Source organism: Anas acuta, chromosome 6 (genome assembly GCF_963932015.1).
Source record: "Anas acuta chromosome 6, bAnaAcu1.1, whole genome shotgun sequence".
Classification (NCBI taxonomy): domain Eukaryota; kingdom Metazoa; phylum Chordata; class Aves; order Anseriformes; family Anatidae; genus Anas; species Anas acuta.
The window spans coordinates 38,063,266-38,085,536 of record NC_088984.1 but is presented as its reverse complement, the minus strand read 5'-3'; the positions used below and the strand labels follow the sequence as shown (position 1 = coordinate 38,085,536).

Sequence of the window (22,271 nt, the reverse complement as noted above, 5' to 3'; positions counted from 1 at the left end):
GAGGCAGCGGCGCGCGCGGGGCCGGGCCGGGCCGCCCATGCAGGTTCCCGGGCCCGGCCGCGCGGGGCCCCGCCGTGGGCGGGCGCCTGGCGAGGGGCGGGGCCGAGGCCGCGGGAGCCCAGCGCCGCCCGCCCCGCGCCGCGCGCACACCGCCCGCACGCCGCACGCCTGCCCCGGCCCCTGCCCCGCACGGCCCCGCCGGTGAGGGCCGGGACGCGGCCCAGGGGGCTGGGGGGGGCTGGGGGCTGCGCGCGGCGACCGTTAACGGCCTGAGGGGGCGCGTGCCGGGAGCCGTTATGGGCCGGGAGGGGGGGGGGTGGGGGGGGAGCAGCCGCGTGTGTGCGGCCTGGCGGCGGCTCCGGGACGGGACTGGGGGCAGCGGGGGGGTGGGGGGGCGTCCGCGGGGCTGTGCTGCTGCACACGGGGTCCCGGGGTTCCTGGCCCCGCAGCGCGGCCCGGCCGGCGGCAGGGGGCGAGCGGCGCTTGACCTTGCGGCGCGTGTCCTGCCCGGCCGCGGGGCACAGCGGGGCCCTGAGCGCCGGGTGGGCTCCTGCTCGGCTTCCTGGCTGGCAGCTGGCTGTGCTAAACCTGGTGCCCGTCGCCTTTTTTAATTTAATTTTATTTTATTTTATTTATTTTATTTTATTTTTCCGTTTTCCAGCCATGCTCCGTTTACCCGCAGTGCTCCGTCAGATGAGGCCAGTGTCCAGAGCGCTCGCCCCCCACCTAACGCGAGCGTACGCCAAGGATGTGAAGTTCGGGGCAGACGCCAGAGCCCTCATGCTCCAGGGAGTGGATCTCCTAGCAGACGCTGTAGCAGTCACCATGGGGCCAAAGGTAAGCGAAGACTCTGCATTTATTTTGCTTAAACGCTTTGGTCTGGCTGGAAACAGAAGGATAGAGAGCAGTTTTTCCTAGGTGGAGCTGTGTTATTCCCATCCGTGTGTCTGTAACGGAGCTGCAGGGGCATGGGCAGGCAGCTGCAGGCAGCCATATTCTCATTCAGTCACCTCCCCGCGGGCGCAAAGTAAGATGGATCTGAGCACTGTGGAAGGTGCTGTGCGTTTCTGGGAACGGTTTGAAATAAAATAGGGCAAGGGGGCATGCAGGATTGGTTACTCTGGCTCATTTGGAAGCCTGTAGCAATGTAGTAGATAATTAACCCAACTCACACTATAAGTAGTTAAATTAGTTCTATTTATTTGAAATAGGAGATGTTTTTTGTATCATTTTGCCTTCTAGAAGTAACAAAGTAAAAATACTAAAAGCATAATGTTGAGTTTTCAGTTGACTGGTAAATGTTACCAGCTTATGTGAAAATTCACGGTAGTGGCCTTCATTTTACCTTGCCTGTAGGGCAAATTGTAGTCTGATTCCCTGCAAGTTTTTGCTGACTTGAAAGCTGGCTGTTACATTTTGCATAGTCATACAGCATGCAGTAAGGCTTGAAACAAGGCTCCTTTTTAGGGAAGAGACATTAATTTTCTTCAAGCTCATAGGAATATCTGTTTCAGGTAGCGTGTCTGTAATGGTTTCTTTGGAATTTTGGGCCTGGTCAGTAGGTGGTAGTGACTGGGTGTTAGTGGGGTGGGTGGGAGAGTGGTGAAGTATCTGCAAACTGCAGTTCTGCAGCTTTTGAGGCTTTTTGATAAGTTACATTGAATCGTTTGAACTGCTTGATGGGATTAACATAGTGACTGTTTTGTCCCACCTCTAAAGTAGGCTCGCTATATCTCAGAATACTTGTGGAAGCTATTAACAAAGGCATGGTTTAGCTCTTAGAAGCTTCTAGTTTGCCAACTTTAAGTACAACTTTGCAATGATAAAGATAGATTTGAAATAAAGCAGAGGAAATGAAATGAAGGTAGGAGGTTCAGCACATATGATAACGGCGTGTGCGTGGTAGATCTTGTCAAGGCTGCTTGGCCTCTGAAATTATTCTTTGCACATTTTTGGAGCCTAACCAGCTTTACTCAAAGACAGAAATGCTATAAACTGAGCAAGGTGAAGGTTAAGGAACAGTCACGTCAGCAAACTACATCTGCTTCCCATAAGCACAGTTCTGCAGAAGGGAACAAAGTTGCAGTGCACTCAACTGATTTAATTTGTTTTTGTCTCAGGCTATGTTTTGAATGTCTAAGCATGATTTTAATGTACTGCTTAAACGAAAGTTCCTGATGCAACTTTATGCAATCTTACGGATTTCTTGTTCCAGCATTGCCACTTTTATTCGCTGTTTTCTGTGCGTTTACAGAGATTTAGTGGTTGTTCTGTAACACCTGGTTCAGCCTCCAGCAAGAACTACTACCACACATGTGAGGAAACTTTCCTTTTGAACTGCTCTGTATTTAAAGAAACTGGTTTACAGTCTTACACAATCCTCTGATACTGCTGCCACTTGGCCAGTTGCTTTGTCATTGTGGTTCTTGATATGCAGGACCATTCAAAATGCGGCCGTATTTACAGCTGGCATTCATTGGTTCAGAAACACAAAGCACCTCTTTGAGTGTAGGCTGGTTAATGTGATGGGATAGAAGCAGATGTTGTTCTGCCATGCACCTCATACCTACCTTTGGAATAAGAACAAGACAAAGCATAGAAGAAAAACTAAGCAAAATGAGGAGGGACTATATGAAGAAGAGCTTATCAGTATCAGTGTCCACCAAAGTTTTCTTGTTCTTGAACCACTTTAGATTTTGAATAGTGCAGGTCAAATGAAGTAGCAGTAAGAAGTCATGGTAAGTAATAATTTGCCATGATTGTTTTATAGGACAAAACAAGCAATATGCAAACTCTCATGAGTTCAGAGTTAGTAACTAAAGCTCAATGTTTCTTTTTTCTGTAGCTTCTAGGGCTAGCTGTACTATGGTCTCATGGCAGCAGTCCAAGGTTGGTTAAATCATTGAGGCAGATGTGAGTAGGCACTGTGCAAGCGAGAACACGGTGCACCATAGTGGCAGCATGCAATGTCCAAATCCTTAGATAGCTTGGCTTGCCACTCAGGCTCTGCTCTGAGCCAGAGCCACACTGGCACGTGGTCAGCTGCAGCGGTGCCTCGGCAGGAGCCAGCGTGCACAGCTCTGAGTTGGGCCTGACAGGCCAAGTGAGGGGACAGTGCAGGATCAGCTGGGAGTGACTGGGGTGAGCTGGGGCCTTGGATCTCCCTTTCCTTCTTCCAACTGTTCCAGCTGGCAGGATAGCTTTAGGAAGAGCTTTAGGGCAGCAGTGGGTGAGAAGTGGCTGCTTCCATTTCTGCTCTTTCCTGCTAAAACTCAAGAGCATGATTGACTGGGGCAGCTACTGAATTCATATAGGGAACTTTGTGAGAGAGTGCGTCTACCCTGTGTTCCCTGCACAGACCATAATGTTCCGCATCAACTTTGTACATTGTTAAGGATATTCCAGCTTTCTAGATGAATGCAAGGGCAGGCAATTTCTGAGAAGTTAATGCAACACATTTGAATACATTTATATGTTGTTTTCAGTTCCGTTTGCTAACCACTGATAAGGTTTGCAAGAGAGCTCTTTTCCAGACCGTGCAAAAAATTGAACTTTCTATTGCTGTTTCTCAATCATGCTTTTTATTGTGATTTGAAGGAAGTTTTGCAGAATTTTATGTTAATGTATTTTTGTTAATTTTAGGGGAAAATATGTTAAAGTGAATCTCAGCATTTTTTTTTTTAATTTATTTATTGTAAGGCCAGTCTTATTTTAATTTCAGACTTTGAGTCTATGATGTTAACCATCATGGCTGGGGGATTCACTGAAAGCTTCCTTCTGTAAAAATATAAAACCATCCAACCATTTTTCCAGTTTTGCCAAACTTGGGAAGTGTATGTACTTGTGAAAAATCCTAACTGAAAGATGTATGCAAAGTGGTATTTTTGTTCATCTGTGGTTGCTCAAGAGGATTTTCATTTGCAGTCAAAATGTTGCAGTAACGTGCTGTGTGGTTGCATGGCTTTCATTTAAAATTTGTTCTTTATCTCCCTAGGGAAGGACAGTTATCATTGAACAAAGCTGGGGAAGTCCCAAAGTGACAAAAGATGGTGTGACAGTAGCAAAGGCAATTGACTTGAAAGACAAATACAAAAATATCGGAGCCAGGTTAGTTCAAGATGTTGCCAACAACACAAATGAAGAAGCAGGAGATGGTACCACTACTGCAACGGTACTTGCACGTGCTATTGCCAAGGAAGGCTTCGAGAAGATCAGCAAAGGAGCTAATCCAGTGGAAATCAGGAGAGGTAGTGTTTTAATCGCCAGTTTAATCACTGGCTTTTTTTCTAAATATTTTTTCGTGCATTGCCTAACAAATAAAAAAAAAAACGTCATTTGTCACAGGCAAGCTATTTAAATCCATTTTTGCATTTAATTAATTTCTGCTTAGTGTATGAACTTACTGGTGCTGTGTAAATAACTTTTGATCATGACTCAAAGCATGTCACACTAAAAGATTATTGCTAAGTATACATGAGCTATCAGTCACTTGGTTTTGAACATAGGAATTTAATGTTTTTTTGCAATGTGGGCTTCTTGGATTGGAAACTTTTTCTGTGCTGTATAAACTTTTCGATCACTGACAAGTATCCTGTTCATCTTCAGGGGTGATGCTTGCAGTTGATGCTATCATAGCTGAACTGAAGAAGCTGTCTAAACCAGTTACAACTCCAGAAGAAATTGCACAGGTAAAAAAAAAAAACAACAACAAAACCCTCAAGTTCTGTGAAGTCAGGTTCAGTTGAGCTGGGTTGGGGAGTATATTTTGTGGATGCCTCATCCCTGGAAGGTGCTCAAGATGAGGTTGGATGAGGCCCTGAGCAACCTGATCTAGTGGCTGGCGTGCCTGCACATAGCAGGGGGTTGGAAACAGGTAGTGTTTAAGGTCCCTTCCAACCTTAGCCGTTCTGTGGTGTGACAATGGAGTATTTGTCTTTACGTGTAAAGATCTGGAATATGTTTCACTGAACAACCTTCATGGTAACACCTTCATTTTTTTTTTGAGTTGCTTAAATCACCCAGTATTCTACGTTGAGCTTGTTGTTAGTTCGGAAGTAGGCAGTTTTTCTCATCCAGTTTGGTCCCAAAATGGGGTCATAAAACATAAATTTGCTTACTTGGGAAAAATTGAAGAGACCAAAGATGTATTTGTCGATAGGAGGTGATGGCAGATTTCCAGAGGTCTTTTGGATGTGCTGTGGGAGGCTCGCATTGATGTGGGTGCATAGGCTTTCAGGGCTTGTTTCTTCGTGGGGCTGCAGATGCAGATGACCTGTCTGTGCTCAGCATGTGGGATACAGCCCTGTGCTTGAGCTGTTCAAAAGCTGTTTGCTATTGTAATGTAGTTCTGGTGTTGATGTGCTGGTCAGCTGCCATATTTTGTCAAGCAGTATTAGAACAGAAAATGTTTTTTGTTGTCCTTTTAGTAAGGAAACCAATTACTTTTATTGTGAAATGAATTTAAGTGGTTCACTGTTCTAGGTTGCAACAATATCAGCAAATGGAGATCAGGAAATTGGTAATATAATCTCTGACGCGATGAAAAAGGTTGGACGAAAAGGTGTAATAACTGTCAAGGTAAGAGTTACCCAGCTCACGCATTAAGTGCAAAATGACTGTCCCTTTTCCAGCTAGGGCTGGTCTCTGTTGCACATGATATAGCTCCTGCTGCTCTTGTACAATGCTATCTCTAATTCCTTCGGTCTCTTAGTTCAGGGTGGTATCGCTGTTCCCAGTGTTCTTAAAATCTTTTTTCTTTTGAGGGAGGAGAGCATGTGAATCAGATGCCTCATGTAGAAGCTTTCATTCTGTTGTGCATAGCGTGCTAAAAATATACTTGATCTTTTGGTAGTAAATAAGGGGTTTTTAATGTTGGGTTTCTTGCATCTAAACAGGATGGAAAAACTCTAAATGATGAATTAGAAATCATTGAAGGCATGAAATTCGACAGAGGCTACATCTCTCCTTATTTTATTAATACAGCCAAAGGTGAGTTGACAAAAATGCATGTGAAGTACTTTACAATGGATCTCTAGAAGTTGAAAATAATGGTGCCTATTATAAAGGCTTTGTTATGCTATGCACCATGGTAACAGGACAGTGGGATCCTTCCCCATCAGAAACTTAAACCTCCTGGTAAAAACTTGGAGTCTTTTTAACTGCATGCCCCACCAACACCCCTTTTCTGTTTAGCATGAACGGTGTCTGTGCTAACATCAAGCTGGCGCTGCCGTGCTCCAGACAGTGGAGTCTTGAAGAAACTTTTTTTTAATGCACTCAGTACAACATAGCTCCAAAGTTGCTGCCTAAATTTTAGAGAATGCATGGTGTATATTTTTTTTAAATCAGACTGTTGAGATACTGCATATTGTTTCTGCAGGACAGAAATGTGAATTCCAGGATGCTTATGTTTTAATCAGTGAAAAGAAAATTTCTAGTGTACAGTCTATAGTCCCAGCTCTTGAAATTGCCAATAGTCACCGCAAGCCTTTGGTTATTATTGCTGAAGATGTTGATGGAGAAGCTCTCAGCACTCTAGTCTTGAACAGGTAAGGTTTAAAATTCATACTTCTAGACTTAAAATAACAAATACTGCTTTTTCCTGTGTTTTCATACTTTTAAAAGAATGCATATAAATGTATGTGTTTGAATCTTAGCACTACTAAAGAAACAGCAACTCCTGTAGCCATGCTTCACATTGGTTGGGACAGAATTTTAGTGGTTTTCTAGCTACTTGTTTTAGCAACTAGAGCTCAGTTCATGAAAGTCCCTGTTTGCTTGACTGGTAGAATTGTACCAAAATGTGTTCCAATAACTAAACGTTTTCTCTGAAAGCATTTGACATGTTGCTCATTGAATTCTTTTGTTCAGATTGAAGGTTGGTCTTCAGGTTGTTGCTGTCAAAGCGCCAGGTTTTGGTGACAACAGGAAAAACCAGCTTAAGGATATGGCAATTGCTACAGGTGGTGCTGTAAGTAATGATGTTCTAATTGGCTTTTTCCTCTAAGGAATGCTAATGCTGTAAAGAACTTAGTTTTAGGTCCATAGCTAGTATTGGCTGTGTTGTGGGCTGTTTCTTGAGAAATGTAACAGTAACTCTAGTGGTTGGACTTAGCAATTATCATTACACATGGTTGTGTAATAATACAGCTCTAACCAACCATGAGTAATAGTTGTTTTCACTGACTCAAGTCACATGCAGAATATCCCTGCAGCGTTCTGTTTTGTTAAGAAGGAACATGAAGGAAACTCTTTGAGAGAAATAGCAAAGCTTACTGGCCTTCATACAAAACTGGTGGTCTCATAAGTTCTCAGACCTGAGTCAACAAATACAATTCTATTAAATGTTTGGAATAGACTGGAGGATGTCGTCTTACTTCATGCTAATGTTGAGTTTTAGTCCCTCAGGTTCAGAATAGCTGATATACTTGACAGTGTTCATTTGTACAGCTTTTTTCATATGCGCTTCAAAATCACAGCATGATACTGGGATCCAAAGCTGGTTGTTGAAATTGATATCTCGTGCTTCATTTAGCATAAACATTACTAACAAAACCAGCAAACCTGTTTAAAGTTAACTTTTTTTTTTTTGCCAGTATTCTTAACTTCCTGAAATGCAAGGATGAAGCTGTAACACAACTATCCAGCCATGTTAAATCAATGAGTTATATTAGTCACGAATTAAACGCTTGCAATTCTCTCTTCGGTGAGGGCCAGTTTGTGAGGTACCTGCTTGCCTGGCCTGTGTTAGGAGAAGGGAGGAGCTTCTTTCCGCTTAGCTGCATAGTATGGTGTCTTTGTACTGTCATGCTGCTGTATGTGTTCATCTGTCATAAATAGTGATTTCATGTATGGTGAAGCTGTGAATTCTAACTTTTCATTTCGTATCAGGTGTTTGGAGAAGAAGGTTTGAACCTAAATGTAGAAGATATTCAGCCCCATGACTTTGGTAAAGTTGGAGAGGTCATTGTGACAAAAGATGATACCATGCTCCTAAAGGGGAAGGGTGAAAAGGCTCAAATTGAAAAACGTATTCAAGAAATCATTGAACAGCTAGAAGTTACCACCAGTGAATATGAAAAAGAGAAGCTGAATGAACGGTTGGCCAAACTCTCTGATGGCGTAGCAGTATTAAAGGTGAGAACTGAAACTTTTTAGGAGTAAAATATACTAATTTATTAAAGAGTTTTTTTTTTTTTTTTTTCAAATCTGTCTTCCACTAATGCCTTTTCTAGTCACTTGCGAGACAGGAGGTGATATGTAAGTGATAATGGACTTCCTTTATCGGTCCTTTATTGCTGATCTAAGTTACTACTGTTTACTTCTCTCATAATCTTACCAACTGATTCAGATAAGGAATTTGGCTTATTGCAGTGCTACACTTGGGCCTTAAGAGCTATTCCATTTTGTGGCAGTAATTCTGTAGCAGTGCTCTCCTAGCCAGGCTCCTCACGCAGACCTTGACATGTGGCTTGCTTGCAGGTTGGCGGGACGAGTGATGTTGAAGTAAATGAGAAGAAGGACAGAGTTACCGATGCCCTAAATGCGACCCGCGCTGCTGTAGAGGAGGGCATTGTTCCAGGTGGTGGCTGTGCACTGCTTCGCTGCATTCCAGCATTAGACGCTTTAACTCCGGCCAACGAAGATCAGAAAATTGGTAGGTAAATTTCCAATGTTTGTGTAGAAGTATTATGAACAGACGTTATCTGTCCTTTATAGGACTAAATACAGGCTGTTTTCAGTAAGTTTAGTTACTTGATCTTACGAACCTCACATCCCTTCAGTATGGCAGTGTCTGCTTTACAGTAGGAAGGAGCTTTCATTGCATCCCTAACTTGGATGTGAAAAAGCCAATAAAAACAAAGCAGCAGTATCCTCTGCCAACAACTGAGAAGCCATGAAGGGAAGAATTGAGTTGACTGTTACAACCGTAACTTAAATTCTAAGAATGCTGAAGACATTGTGGCAAATAAAATGGAAGATGGCTTTATGCATGTTCAAAATAATAATATAAATTGATAAAACAGTACTACTTGTAAAACTTCCGCGAATACCTCACAGTGATTTCATTTGTTGACAAAGGTCAAACAGTCAGGAACTTTATTTCCCTGGTAGTAATTTAAAAAAAAAAAAAAAAAGCTCATGCTCCTCCTCAGATGGTTTGATCTTCCTGTGTTAATCTCCAGCACATAAAATCTGTGCCTTGGCAACAGGAGTGTATGTGGTATGTGATGCTAAATATTTTTCCTTACAGGCATTGAAATAATAAAGAGAACATTGAAAATTCCAGCAATGACTATCGCAAAGAATGCGGGTGTTGAAGGATCGTTAATTGTTGAAAAAATACTGCAGAGTCCATCAGAAGTTGGCTATGATGCAATGCTTGGGGACTTTGTAAATATGGTAGAAAAAGGAATCATAGACCCAACAAAGGTAACCTGGAATAGTCTTAGCTTTCCTTCTTCCCACATCACAGGATAGAAAACAGGTACTAAGTTATTTCTTTCTTATCTTCAGGTCGTGAGAACAGCTCTGATGGATGCTGCAGGTGTTGCTTCTCTCTTATCAACAGCAGAAGCAGTAGTGACTGAAGTTCCTAAAGAAGAAAAGGAGCCGGCAATGGGAGGAATGGGTGGGATGGGTGGAGGAATGGGCGGTGGCATGTTCTAATTCCTGGGATACTGATGCATCATGAACTCTGCTGTTTAAGACTGACAGTTCTGACTTAAAAACTTCAGATGTCAGTGCAAGAGGATGGATAGTGACTGAAGTGAGGCTGGTGTTTAAAAGAATCACTGTAACCATCAGTTACTGGATTTCATTTAACACACATGTAATTGTTTACAGTCATTGTCCATGCCTACAGATAATTTATTTTGTATTTTTTGAATAAAGACATTTGTACATTCCTGATAACTGGGTGCAAGATCCATCTACCAAGGTCCTGATTTAAACTTAATTAAGGCACTTGATATTCTGTTACAGAATTTATTGGTGCTTGCCAGTACTAGGAAGAACTTGGAAGCCACTGTGCGTGAGACTAGACAATTGTGTACAAAGTAGACAAATATACACTTACGTGACCTTTATGTAATAAAACAATCTGCTCAAAAAGTATGAAATGTATCACCTTATTCATCTGTACACCAAGCCACAGTTCTGGGAGAAGCTTGATAGCCCGCTTCTAAGATTTAATAGAAATCTGACTCTTATGCTTGGAAAAACTGGAGGACATTACTCTCCAAGAAACATTCCTCTGTCAAAAATGTTAATTGGAAATATGAGTGACTTAAATTTTGGTAAGAAGTATCTAAGCTGAGCTGCCACAACAGTTCTTTGCAATATTAAACAATGCTGTGAAAACAAGGCACGCGCAGTGACTTTATTTTGCCCTTTTCATGTTGCTCGTTGCACATGCTGGAACAGGCTGACTGACTCTTTCACAGTACTGTGGGAGGGCAAGTGCCCTGAGGGTATGAAACAGGTAAGTTGTCTTAGCTAAGAAACGCTTCTGAGCTTCTTAAATACTACTTTTGCTTGGGTATATTATGTAGTTATCTCTGTGGTTTGAGCCTTATAGTCTTCCAGCCTTCTGAATTATGTTTAAATTGTCAGCAGTAGATGTGGTTTCATACTTAAAGACAGCTTTGAATGCCACCTACTGTTTCCTGACTTGACACAGCTAATAACACTAACATCTTTTCTCTCTGCTTCCCAACTCCATTTTGCAAACACTTCCAAGTAATGGTGTTCCCAAACTCACGTATGTTTTTCTTTCATTGTTTCAGTACATAAAATTGTTTTGCAACTTCCTAGGTGCTTTAAAACTGACCACTTAATCTAGCTGTCTACAACTACAAACCATCTTTCACACATCCTGTATGAATTTTTAATTGCTTTTTCTGGGACAGTGCGTAAATGCTCTGAAACTGCTGCAGGGCAGTCTATATCCTGAAACTTAGTACGTTATGTAGTATGTTGCCACCTATTCTGTAGTAACCACATGAATTCAGATGCTTTGGAAGAGCAGACTGGCTTCAGCTGTGAAATGCATCTGAAGCTTCACCTAATTCCATCATGACCTTCTGTAATTTAAGAAGGTGCATAGGGAGGAGACTAAATTTATTCCAACCTCATTTACTTAGGTTTCTTTGGAGACTGGAAAGAGTAATAATCTAAGGAACAGAACTACTGAAAATCAGCTCAAGATAGCTAGTACCATACATAAATGGAAGCTAAGTACTGAAATGAGACAACTAAGATCTAGCTCTATATTGCACATTACTGAATAACCAGTGGCCTTGGATGTATTTATGCTGTGCGAAGTGGAGGACAGCTCATTCCCTCCTTCCACAGCAATGTGGTACAGAAGATGATGCCTCCGTGCTGTCATGCTTGCTGAGCTGACGTTTACCGTGTTTTGCACTAGCTGAGATTTATGTAGCATAACCTCAATACAATGCCTAACAGTGAAACAGGGGCAGGTGGGCAAATTTCAGCCTGCCAAATGTACTGTAAATACAACACTGTCTGGAGCCCAGACAGCTAAGAACCGCTGGATATAGCTGAAAGTGCTGTACTTGGCACTATAGGTACCTATTACGAAAACTCAGTGTTAAGGCTGCTTTTTTTTTTTTTTTTTCTATAACAGTTGCTGGTCAGAATTCAACAGCAGTTGGCGACTCCTGAGTTAATCCTTGTCATCGATGTGGATCAAAAGCACCTGCTAGTTGATGCTGGACACACTGTACTCTACTCCCTAAGGCTAAAATGTCAGAATCTCCCTTCACTTGGCCTGAGCTGACTGAGGTGATGCTGGTAAATTACATTCATGCTACTAATAACTTAAACTTGAGTTAATATATTACAACACTGAAAAGAACGTTAGCTTGTTTTATAAGGTAGAGCTTACACTGTGATTACAGAAACTGGCAGGTTAATAAACGGCAGCCTGAGTTATCTTGTGTAACAGTAGATGCCAATTGTCTGTTACTGATAACACTTTGAATTGCACTTGATAGCAGCTTGAATAGACTACATTGATCTAGCTGAACATGTGCGTGATTTGTACAGTATAAAATTACATATAAAGCTCAGATATGAAATAGATGCCCCAAAAAGGAGCATGCCACCTCTTGTACAGAGTGTACAAACAAGTTTATAATGGAGGTTGTAGAAATTTTCCCCATTACGTTTGATGAACTTCATGAAGCATTAACTCCCGAGGTATGCTTGTTTCTGGGCCATGGAGTTTGGATGCTCTTCTTTCAAAGGCAGTGACCATCTGCTTGACTACTTCATCAAAAAACAGCGTAGCAAGTTGTGAGTGTAGAAGTGAACGAAATTCAAAAGAAATCTGTTAAAACAGAGAAGATTTGGTCTTGTATTTACTATTGTAGTAAAATGCTGTTAGAGATAACTTCATTAAAGAATCTCCAGTTAAGCTGCAAGTAGGTTGCAGAAGAAAGAACAGATAAAACAATAGATGAGCTTGTATGCAAAGAAAAGCCTTATTCTTCGGTCAGAGGACTGTTTTCCTATTCTCTTCAATTAGAAGAATGTTTTTCTCTTATGTAATCAGTCCCATTTATCTAAACCAACTGTATGTTACTTAAATGACATGTCACAAAACATACCTAAAAGATTTAGGGTAGTGAAAAACTACAAACCAACAATGGTAACTAAGTTACTCTGCACATAAAATTCCCTTGAAGGGCAAAATTTTGAAGAAAATCCTGCATAGTAAGACAGCAGATTTACAGGTAACATGAAGCAAACCCAAGAGTGGCTTAAAGGCAGCTTGAAATAGTTGCTTATTAGGTAACAACATTTTATATTAGTTTTTCCATCTAGGTAGATGTAGTTAACAGTATGTTCAAACAATGCTAATTTACAGACTGAAGCTTATAATTTGCCTTTGCTCTTTCTCCTTCCTAGACATCTCCTGCCCTCTACCTTTGCTGTCCTGACATGGGCAGTCAGTTTTAGAATACAATTGTCCCGGATAAGTCCTCTGTACCAAGTCCTTGTGCCTCCTACTGCAGTGCTCAAACTGATTTGCACATTCCCTTTCAGTTACTGGATCCTTCAGTTTAATAATTACACTGAAGCTACTGTAGTAGTTAACAGTTAGGGCAGGAGCACAGGGAGTTTGCTTTCTCTCTCCACCCGCTAAAAGAAAAATTGATGACAACAGCAAGGTCACTTTTATGTCAAATAGCCTTCAAATATACTTTGTGCTGTACTGGCCTTTGGTCTAGTTTAAGAACATTACCCTAAGGCTATGGTATTGGATTTAGTTTTGCCTTCTACAAGTTCCAGAAATGATTACAAAGCTGTCAGGAAAAGAAACAGCTTGCATTTCTTCTGCCATTCTATCGTTCCTGTTACTGCATGTCTTTTGGATTGAGATTTAAGTACTTACATCATACCTGAAAAATCAGCAGATGAAATGCCAAATGAAACAAATGTGCGTTATCTCAAATTGTTTAAGAGTATTGCATGTTAATTGCTGGAATAGTAGTATAGAATTAATGTGAAATGTAAGCCAGCTGTAGCTTCATTTGCACGTGATCTCAAGCATCAGTAAAAATTAATGTGCCTTTTCAAAGTCTGAGATGATATTTATAGCATGTTGAGCTCTGCAAAGCAGGGATCGTAAATGTTACATCATGTTCAGTAACTATGTGAGAACCTGAGATGTTTTTATGAAGCTTGCAGATAGCAATATGTTGTGCTTAAATCTGTGTTAAATCACTTAAGAGCTGAAATGCAACTGAAACTAAATGTCTTATTAAAGTTCAGCATATATATAATGTACCACCAGGCTGGCAGAACAGTAATGCAGTAGGCTGAGGAAACCAGCATCATCTAAAATTCAACTAACACTTTCTAAAGCAAACTACCATTATTGAAATCAGTCCTATCTCTCACAAGTACTTAGTTGTGCAGTGTGAAGTGTGCAGTGAGAAGTTGGTTTTGGAATGTTTATCATTACTATCTGTGAAGGCCCAGAGGCTAAGTCACACAGCAAGCTGAAATTGAGCAAGGGTTAGAATCCCTGAGTATGTACTGTTGTGAGCCAGCCCCCTGCTCAGCTGGCTATATTTGCTTCTGCTACCTCAAAATCGTGTAAATGATATCAAGTATTAATAGTATTTCCTAAGAATGTCCTTTTAAAGTCCAGTTTTGACTCTCTTTAACTAAAATTCTCAACCTGAAGTGTCAAAACATGGCTTTGGTAAGGAAAAAAAAAAAATCCTCATAAACTTGCTATTTAGCTAATAGGGCTTAAGCAGTTGCTTAATTTGAGTTTTCTCAGTTGATTTATGGCTTGGCTAAAAAGCTGTCTTACCAGTCAGTAGCAGGAACTGTCGTGATTTGCCTAGATAAATTCAAATATCATGAGCAAATAACATGTAAGCATAGTCAGTAAATCCCATCAGAAATGTATTTTCAAGTACCTATAGATTCATTTTTATTGTTGAGCTGTATGAAGTGCAATACAGCAAAAACTTGAGTTTTTAACCCAAGGAAGTCGTGCCAGTTTACAAATATTCCAAAAGCTCTTTTTTGGAAAAATGACTTCAAAAGAAGCACAGTATCCTAGAAGACAACAGGATCAACCTATTTCTGTGTACTTTTGTAACCTGTTCTGAACCCCAGATTAGTTTAGTGCTGAACGCAACACCCTTAACACAATACAATGTAAGAAAAAGTAAGTGATGGAAGAAAAAAAATGAAAAACAAGAACTCACAGTAAGAAAAGCAACTTGTCTAGGAATAACGGACTAAACCAGATACTGGGTTTAAAATGCAGTATTTTGGAACTGCAGTGATATCCCATCATAGAGTAGAGAGACAGCATTTCTCCTAAAAGCTGTTACAGTGGTATTATAGAAGATGTAAAATACATTAAATAGTAAATCTAGAAGTCAGGAAATTAAACTACAGGCCAAACAGGATGGATGGGAAAACACCTACTTTCTGATAACAAAAGCACGTGGGTTGTAAGGTAATTAAAGAAAATAGCAAAGTCCACAAATATGTTGAGTATTTCTCTCTCTGTATTTGCTTATCTTAGTATGTGGAGAATTGTATGGTGAGAGATACCAGTCCCTAGGCTGTTTGGTTATATGTGGACACTTCACAGAAGACTTGTCTCTCAAGGACTGTGTAGCAGTTTTCATGTTGTAAAACTGACTGCAAAAACGCTTCTTGATAGTAGTGACTAAAACTAAAACTAACTTTTTTGCAGTGTTTATGTGTGTGTATACACCCCTATTTGTAGCATGTGGCGGTTTTAATTGGAATACTTACAGAAAAATCCAATGTACATGTCCTTGGATAGCCAGGGATACCTGGGCTGAAACGCCACACTGTTTCCAAGTGATTAAATAGCCTTCCGTCTGTGCAGGATGCCTAAAAGAAAGTTTAAAAAGTCAAGCTACAGGGGGGCTTACATGAGACAAATCAGTATTACTGAAGCATTGTTAGACAGTGAAGGTCACAGCATAGTTAAAATTAATTCTTTATAGTGCAGCCAGCAAAAGATCCCATTTGCACACTGTCATAGCAAAGTAGCTGAATCCCTATCAAGTTACGGGAAGGATCTTTGGTTTTAGCCATAAAACAGATCTCTTGTATGATGCATAGAATACCATAATAATGTTAAAGATATCTACACCATAATTGAGAATAGGGTCCTTACTTTCATTCATTTTGCTTTTGGTACATACAGCTATTTTTGTGTGGCTATATTTTAAATAGAAAAAGAACGAAAGTCATAGAGTTGAAAAATCATGCAAATACATCATCTCGATTGGCTTGGAGTTACTAAAGAGAATTGCTGTAACTATTTTTAAACTTTCTTTACAGTTCTTACTGTCAACACAAGCATACATAGCTTTTGCTTGTGGTTTGAAAGCACAGATAAGCTAAGCCACGTCAAAGACAAATCAGCAGCACAAAAATACCACCACTTCTTTGCCCAGTGCAGGGATGCAGTACCTCCCAACTTCTGTAACTGCAAGGGGAGGAGTGGAGGGAAGAGCAGACAAGCCTGAAGAGCTGGGCTTGCTTTTCTCATTGTTGCCAAAAGGGCAGGAAGAACGGGAAAGGTGCCAGTGTGTCCCCCTTGCTCCCAACCTTATAAGTAACAAAACTCACTCGACATTTCTCAGCAGCAAGAGCTGCTGCTACCAGCCTGATATTCTAGGGCTCACGCGCTGCTGCTGTAAGCAACAATAACATGCTCATTTTGTCACCACCGACAGCCCACTATACAAAACCACTATGCAAGCTCCCTTTGCCCAGAGTTATTTCTGAAGACAGTGAAATAGCCCGAACACATGGTCGTTTCATTTCCTTGTGGTAATGTTCCTCCAGTTATGTGAAGATGATATAAATGTTTAGGAAAAAAAATCCTAACAGAGAAAATGCTGATAAATCTAGGAAGAGGAAACTTAAAGTGTTCTCCACACCACTTTCATGGTCTTTTCAGAGACCAGAATTCTTCTTTTGAGAGAATTAGAGTGAATAAGAATCAGTAAGCCAAACTGATAGCTATGCAAAATAAAAAGTCTTGTCAGGGAAGAGTAGAAAGGGAGAGCAGCATGTAAAATTCAGATTTTTACATTGTAACTGTTGAGCTTTCTTAATAATGGAAGACATTTTTTTTTCTTTCCAAAATGAATAACTACCTTGAAAAAAAGCACTTTGCATATTGCCCTTCCAATTCGTATCTCCCCTGTACTTAAGAAACCCATTTCTGTTTTATGCAGTGTCTTGTTAGTGGAAGCCTAGAAAAGAATAGTGGAATAGGATACCCAAACAATTATCTTGACCAGTAATCAACTGTTGTAATTTCACTAGTTGTTCCAAAAGATAGTCAAAATTGCATGAAGGGGAAGAGGCAGTTTTTATGAGTCTGTTCTGAGCTGTTCCTAACAAACAGATGTGAATCTCTAATGTAAACAAGCAGCTGGAAGATCCAGACCTCATTTAAAATTTCTCCCTTTATTACCCTTGAAAAAAATGAAAGTAGAAATACAATTGCTGTACAAATTAATTCTAAGAAATGGACTTGAAATCTACCATTCTATCATGGCATCAATATACTGAATAACAGGCTCTTCAGAAGATCCTCTGCCTAAACTTCTTAAATAAACTGGTTAGAATTGTCAGAAGAAAAAATAATGACATCATTTTGCTAAGGCACCAGAAGCTACAAAGAGATAACCTTTAAGTCTCTATTATTTTTGCATTTAGAGAGGCTTGGACAAAATTAATACCAAAAAAAAAAAAAAAAAAAAAAAAACAACAAATAGATATCTTCATTAATGGCTACTTTTTTAATATTTTTTCCAGCAAAAGCCAATTAAAAGGCAATTTTTCCCCCTATTTGGCAGCTTATGTTTTAAAAACACATTGAAATTTACACCACGTAACCTATAGTCTTTAAATAAAAGCAGCACAAGTTTTGAGCCACAGGAAGCAATTCCAGCATTAATTTTGTTTTTAAAAGAGCTTCATGGAATATTTAAATTTCTACACACAAGTTATGGAAAGATACAGCTACAAAAATAATAATAATAAATTACCTTAACTAAATGTGGCCTCACGAGGGTAACAACTGATGTATACCTTTCTAAAACAGGAGGAAATCCTATTTCTAGCTGTGCTTTGCAGTATCCAGAGCGCTTTGATAATATATCTGACTTTTTACACCACGGCACAAACAGTTTGTAATCTTCCACAACAGCAACAACTGCATACATTTCCTGCATAGAATATCTGGAAGCAGAAATATAAATGTTACAGTTACAAGGTGTTTTAACTAGGAATTCAGTATTATAAGGTTCTAAGATTCTATAAGTGGCACAGGCAGTTTTGATGGTGAACATGCAGTCACCTGAAAACACTACCACTATTTTTGGAAGTTAAAAATGCAACTCTATTAAGATTAAAAAAAAAAAGTACTGAACTGGTAAAAGTCTTTGCACAAGAAAAGCAAAACACTACAAACACTACACAGCATATAGCTGTAAGGTTAGGGAACACTGAACCAGATGTATGCTACTTTCTGCAATATCAGGTAAGCATGCTTAGATTTCAAATGGAAAAGTAGTTTTTCCATTGCAGCTGTGTCTTGATTTAGGTAGATTTTAGATATTTCATAGAACAAATTAATCCATACCTTATAGCTACCAAGAAAAGGTGTAACAAAACTAGGGGTCTGTTTTCAAAGGCTTAAAAAGAACACTACTTAGACCTCGCCCCCTCCCCCCCCCAAAAAAAAAAAAATACTTTCAGGAGAAAAACAGTGAGTATTATTGGACAAAGGCTCCTTTTAAATGAAATCTGTTGCAGTTCAAGAACTATCACATAAACGAATATTAACCATCATGAAAAAAAATACTAACCCTAATGAACAAATCATACTACTGTGGACTAGAGGCTGAGAGCAGATCCCAAACTCATTAAATTAATGGGAAATTTTCCACTGGTTTTAAGGCAAACTGGGTTTCAAAGAGCTTTTGTATGCACACACTTCACCACACAACTAATTATTTTCCTTCTTTTAAAGAAAGAAGTAAATCTCAAATGAGACGTACAACATAATGCAAGTGTAACATTGGCATGTATTTTTGAGAAATGGGAGAAAATTGAGTTTTCACGCCTTTTGGTTTATCCCCATTTCACCAGACAAATAATGCATGCTTCCCTTTCAGGGTTGTTTTTGTTTCGTCATGGAATAAAAAGGTTATTTCTGCTATTTCCTTCCAAGGAGCAGGTGTATGGGGTTCCTAAATTTTTGATACCCAATTTCAGGTTTGACAGCCTGATCTCTAAAAATTTTGAAAGGTAAAACTCATTTCTACTCTCCACCTGGGCACAGTCTCAGGGACATGTGCCTTGAGGGATACTCAGTCTTTGAATGTTTAGTGCAAACATGAAAATCGTAAATGCATAAGGTATCATTCCACTTTTCTATACAAACCCTATAATTCTTCTTTCAGAATATTCTTTTCTTTTATTTACTAGTGGTGCAGCAATGTTGAAGAAACTTCTTGAAAAGGCATGGCTCATTACAGGTACTTGCAAAGAAGAAATTCTGGTCATCAGAATACCACAGGAAGCCAGGTGCCTGCAACATTGAAAATGCCTTTTAGACTCCTTTCTTATCAGCAACATAGATCACAACACATTGAGGTGAGATGTAGTCTGTTGTACAGCATTCCAGAAAACATCCAGTTGAGATGGAAAAACAAAGGCTCATAAGCGTTTGCAAACTTTAAAAAAAAAAAAAGTCTGTGACTAAAAATAGCTCCCAGTCACGAGAAGAGTAACTGGCAGAGTAAAATACAAAGGCCCCCATTAAACACTGGCTTCATGGCAGCCTGAGTTCACGTACAGGACTCACGCACTTAGTGTGCAGAATTAATTTTGCTTTCTTACCAGAAAAATCGAGGCATACCCTACAATACTTTACCCTTTTGGAACATGCAAAAAACTAGAAAAGTTTCCCATTGCGGCTATGAAGTAGAATTCTGCAGTAATCCCTCTGCTGCCTTCCTTCTCTTATAAGGAAAGTTTCATTCTGAAAGTCCTTTTAGAAACTGCATTGCATCCCCATTTCTTTCTTTTGAAAATATCACACACAACCATGGATGCAGTGTTTTCATAAATAAAACTTAACAGTTTAGCTTTATGAAATGCTCGTAGTTCTAAGATTCCATCTCAGTTCTCTGTTTCTGAACCTATACTAAAATCTAGAAAAATATTCATTGTGGTTAATAGGACTCATGCGGAATTACTGATTTTGCCTAAAATGCTGCTTCAAAAGTTCTGATTTCTGGCACCGGGGAGTTAAAAAGGTCACTATTTGCTGTCAGCGCTTCTACATATGTAAGCTAAAAAGCAACCTAGGCCGTCTCCTGTCAGTAATTAAACGATCAGGACTGCACTTCTGGATTTACATAGTCAAAAATGGAACCAGCCTTCCCACTTGGTGTAAGGCTTGCTTGTTATCATTTTATTTTAACACAGCTAACAGATAGATGATGCTTCTTCTTATCCACCAAACTAGCACAGCAAATTCTGATAAGTCTTTCTACAGCAAGCTCTGCAAGGATTTGGAGTTGTATCTCAAGGGATACAGACAGAGTCTGTTTTTTTCCACTTGGACCGGACAGGACTGTTAAGGAAAAGCATGGCTTTGATAGGAACATTGGATGCCTGCCAGTAACCTTGTAGCTGCCTCAACCTGATTCATAGAGAGTCCAGAACTTTGGACCAGACCTCGTTGTGGAGAGCTAAATTATTTTCTCCATCTGTGGTATAGTGCACTGTCCTAACTAGTTGTCGGGACGCTTCTGTTGGTTTGTTCTTACTGTAATGCTCTGCCAACACGCTGCTTCAGGCACTTTTATGTATACACATTTAAGTGCAGGGCTGAAAAACAATCCCCACAAGTACTTTGTTATTGCTCTAAGATCAAGTCCTTTTCGCAGTTACACCACCGTTCAAGGAAGGGAAGGTTAAGAGAGGTTATAGTGTTAACAAAGCTGGTGGGACTTGGTCTCTCTCTAGATTTTATTTGAAGAGAAACAGACACTACAAGAATGTGCTGGTCCTGGTCCCAGTTCAGGAAAGCATACCTCTCCAGAAACCACAAAAGCAGGGACTTCGGTGGACTGTCGTGCATGTTTTGGTGAACCCGGTGAAGGCCTCAGGAGAAAAGCCAAGTCCGTACTTAAATGCAGATGTGCCTAGCACTCCTTTATTATCCTCTGAGGGTGACACAGTCAGTGCCACTCACACTGCGCTCACTGGCAGCATCCAATTCCTGTCCCTTGCTGCTTTCTCTCTGAACATTTAGGCACTGATCACAGTAGCACCTGACTTACACGACCTGAAAAGGAAGCATTTGCTGTCGTGTGGCATATGTGATCTCTATGTAGTGATTATTTTTAATAGTTACATTTCCAAAGACTAAAACATTTTGAAAAAAAAGGAATCTCCAACTCCTACTTATAAAAAGCCTGAAACCAGCGGTCAGAGCACACCCGTGTGGCTGGGCTTGCTGCTACCCCAACTGTTCCCTTCACGAAGCTGGTGCCATCGGATGGCCGGTCAGTCCCAAAACATGAGCTTTGCCAGCAAGTGTCCTTATGAGCATCTCGCGGGGGCAGCTCGGGCAGGGACCGGGGGGTGCCGGTGCCGGTGCCGGTGCCGCCCGCTGCGGCCCCTCCCGCCCTCAGCCCGGCTCCTCTCCTCACGGGCGGCACCAACGCCCCTCGCGCTTCGCCCGGAGGGCCCCGGCCCCCCCGCCCCGCCCCGCCCCGCCCCGTACCTGCCGGCGGCGCCGAGCCCCGCGGCCACCGCCCGCCCGCTGCGCGCCATCGCCGGGCCCCGCCGGCACCGCCCGGCCCGGAGCCTCCTGGGGGCGGGAGCGGGAGCGGGGGCGGGCACGTGAGAGGGAGGTGCCCGGGCTCATTGGCCCGGCGGCGCGCGGCGCCCGTAACGGCCCCCAACGGCCCCAGCGGTTGTGCTCCGCAGCCCTCAGCGCTGAATGCACTGAAAGGAAATTATTTCTAGAAAATGAGTAAGTCCAGTCCTATGTTCTCTTCAGAAATCTCTTCCTTATCTCGGTGTCTCGTCATTGGTTAAAAACATTAATTATTAAACAGAACCCCAGCAATATGAATAATGAAAACTAATTTGAGCGGCGCTTTATCCCGTCAGGGCATGGTGGTTTTCAGTAAGCTGCCCTGCAGTGTGCTTTTCATTCTGAGCTTGATGAAAACCAGAAACATTTCAAAACCTGGGTTCTGCAGCATGGGAGAAAACCAGCCCCATCAGAAATGTGAAACAGCCTCAGCCTGTGCCCCCACATCAAATTCCTGTTAGTAGCTTCATCCGCATGTTTCATAACTTCCACCAGAGCCGCTCTTTCTTGCTGGTTCCTGCTTGCCATGGGAGTGTGCCCATCTATGTAGCTGTTGCAGCTTGTTTCTCTGGATCAGGAAGTGCCTCACGGAGAGCTGATGCCTTCTGGCGTTTAGAGGAACTGAAGGATAAAGCACTGATGTACAAGATGATACTTGAGGGCACTCTGTTTTGTTTTGTTATCCAATTAGTCTGTCTCAGAAATAGTCCTTACAACCTGCTGCTTGATGTCTGCTGTTTGCAGAGATCTGATAGGAAGAGTGGCTCAAATTAATATTTCCACCAGAGGGATGTAAAACACTTCTGATACCTCAAAAAGA

At 41.1% G+C, this 22,271-nt stretch overlaps 2 protein-coding genes across 2 annotated transcripts; one reads left to right on the top strand and one right to left on the bottom strand.

The window, feature by feature from the left end:
- The first annotated feature begins 56 nt into the window (after nucleotides 1-56).
- HSPD1 (heat shock protein family D (Hsp60) member 1) lies at nucleotides 57-9,915 on the top strand. The gene is made up of 12 exons (XM_068686616.1): nucleotides 57-201; nucleotides 662-837; nucleotides 3,995-4,247; nucleotides 4,606-4,688; nucleotides 5,482-5,577; nucleotides 5,895-5,988; nucleotides 6,380-6,548; nucleotides 6,871-6,970; nucleotides 7,891-8,136; nucleotides 8,482-8,656; nucleotides 9,254-9,432; nucleotides 9,517-9,915. The coding sequence occupies exons 2-12, from the start codon at nucleotides 664-666 to the stop codon at nucleotides 9,667-9,669; spliced, it is 1,722 nt and encodes a 573-aa protein (XP_068542717.1). The 5' UTR covers nucleotides 57-201; nucleotides 662-663; the 3' UTR covers nucleotides 9,670-9,915.
- A 58-nt stretch (nucleotides 9,916-9,973) lies between these two features.
- Nucleotides 9,974-21,515, bottom strand: COQ10B (coenzyme Q10B). The gene is made up of 5 exons (XM_068686628.1): nucleotides 21,356-21,515; nucleotides 19,001-19,147; nucleotides 17,601-17,793; nucleotides 15,319-15,420; nucleotides 9,974-12,355 (listed from the first exon to the last, which is right to left on the bottom strand). Exons 1-5 carry the CDS (start codon nucleotides 21,403-21,405, stop codon nucleotides 12,188-12,190), a joined length of 660 nt encoding a protein of 219 aa, XP_068542729.1. The 5' UTR covers nucleotides 21,406-21,515; the 3' UTR covers nucleotides 9,974-12,187.
- Nucleotides 21,516-22,271: the final 756 nt, after the last annotated feature.

What these genes read in the sequence shown, in the direction of transcription:
- HSPD1 (XM_068686616.1), top strand. Translation starts at nt 664, where the DNA reads ATGCTCCGTTTACCCGCAGTGCTCCGTCAGATGAGGCCAGTGTCCAGA. An exon ending in TCCAGTGGAAATCAGGAGAG is followed by an intron (nt 4,248 to 4,605) that starts GTAGTGTTTTAA and finishes GTTCATCTTCAG; the next exon opens with GGGTGATGCTTGCAGTTGAT. An exon ending in AAGGTGTAATAACTGTCAAG is followed by an intron (nt 5,578 to 5,894) that starts GTAAGAGTTACC and finishes GCATCTAAACAG; the next exon opens with GATGGAAAAACTCTAAATGA.
- COQ10B (XM_068686628.1), bottom strand. Translation starts at nt 21,405, where the DNA reads ATGGCGCGCAGCGGGCGGGCGGTGGCCGCGGGGCTCGGCGCCGCCGGC. An exon ending in TCTGAAAGAAGAATTATAGG is followed by an intron (nt 17,794 to 19,000) that starts GTTTGTATAGAA and finishes TTCTGCTTCCAG; the next exon opens with ATATTCTATGCAGGAAATGT. An exon ending in CATGTACATTGGATTTTTCT is followed by an intron (nt 12,356 to 15,318) that starts GTAAGTATTCCA and finishes CTGTTTTAACAG; the next exon opens with ATTTCTTTTGAATTTCGTTC.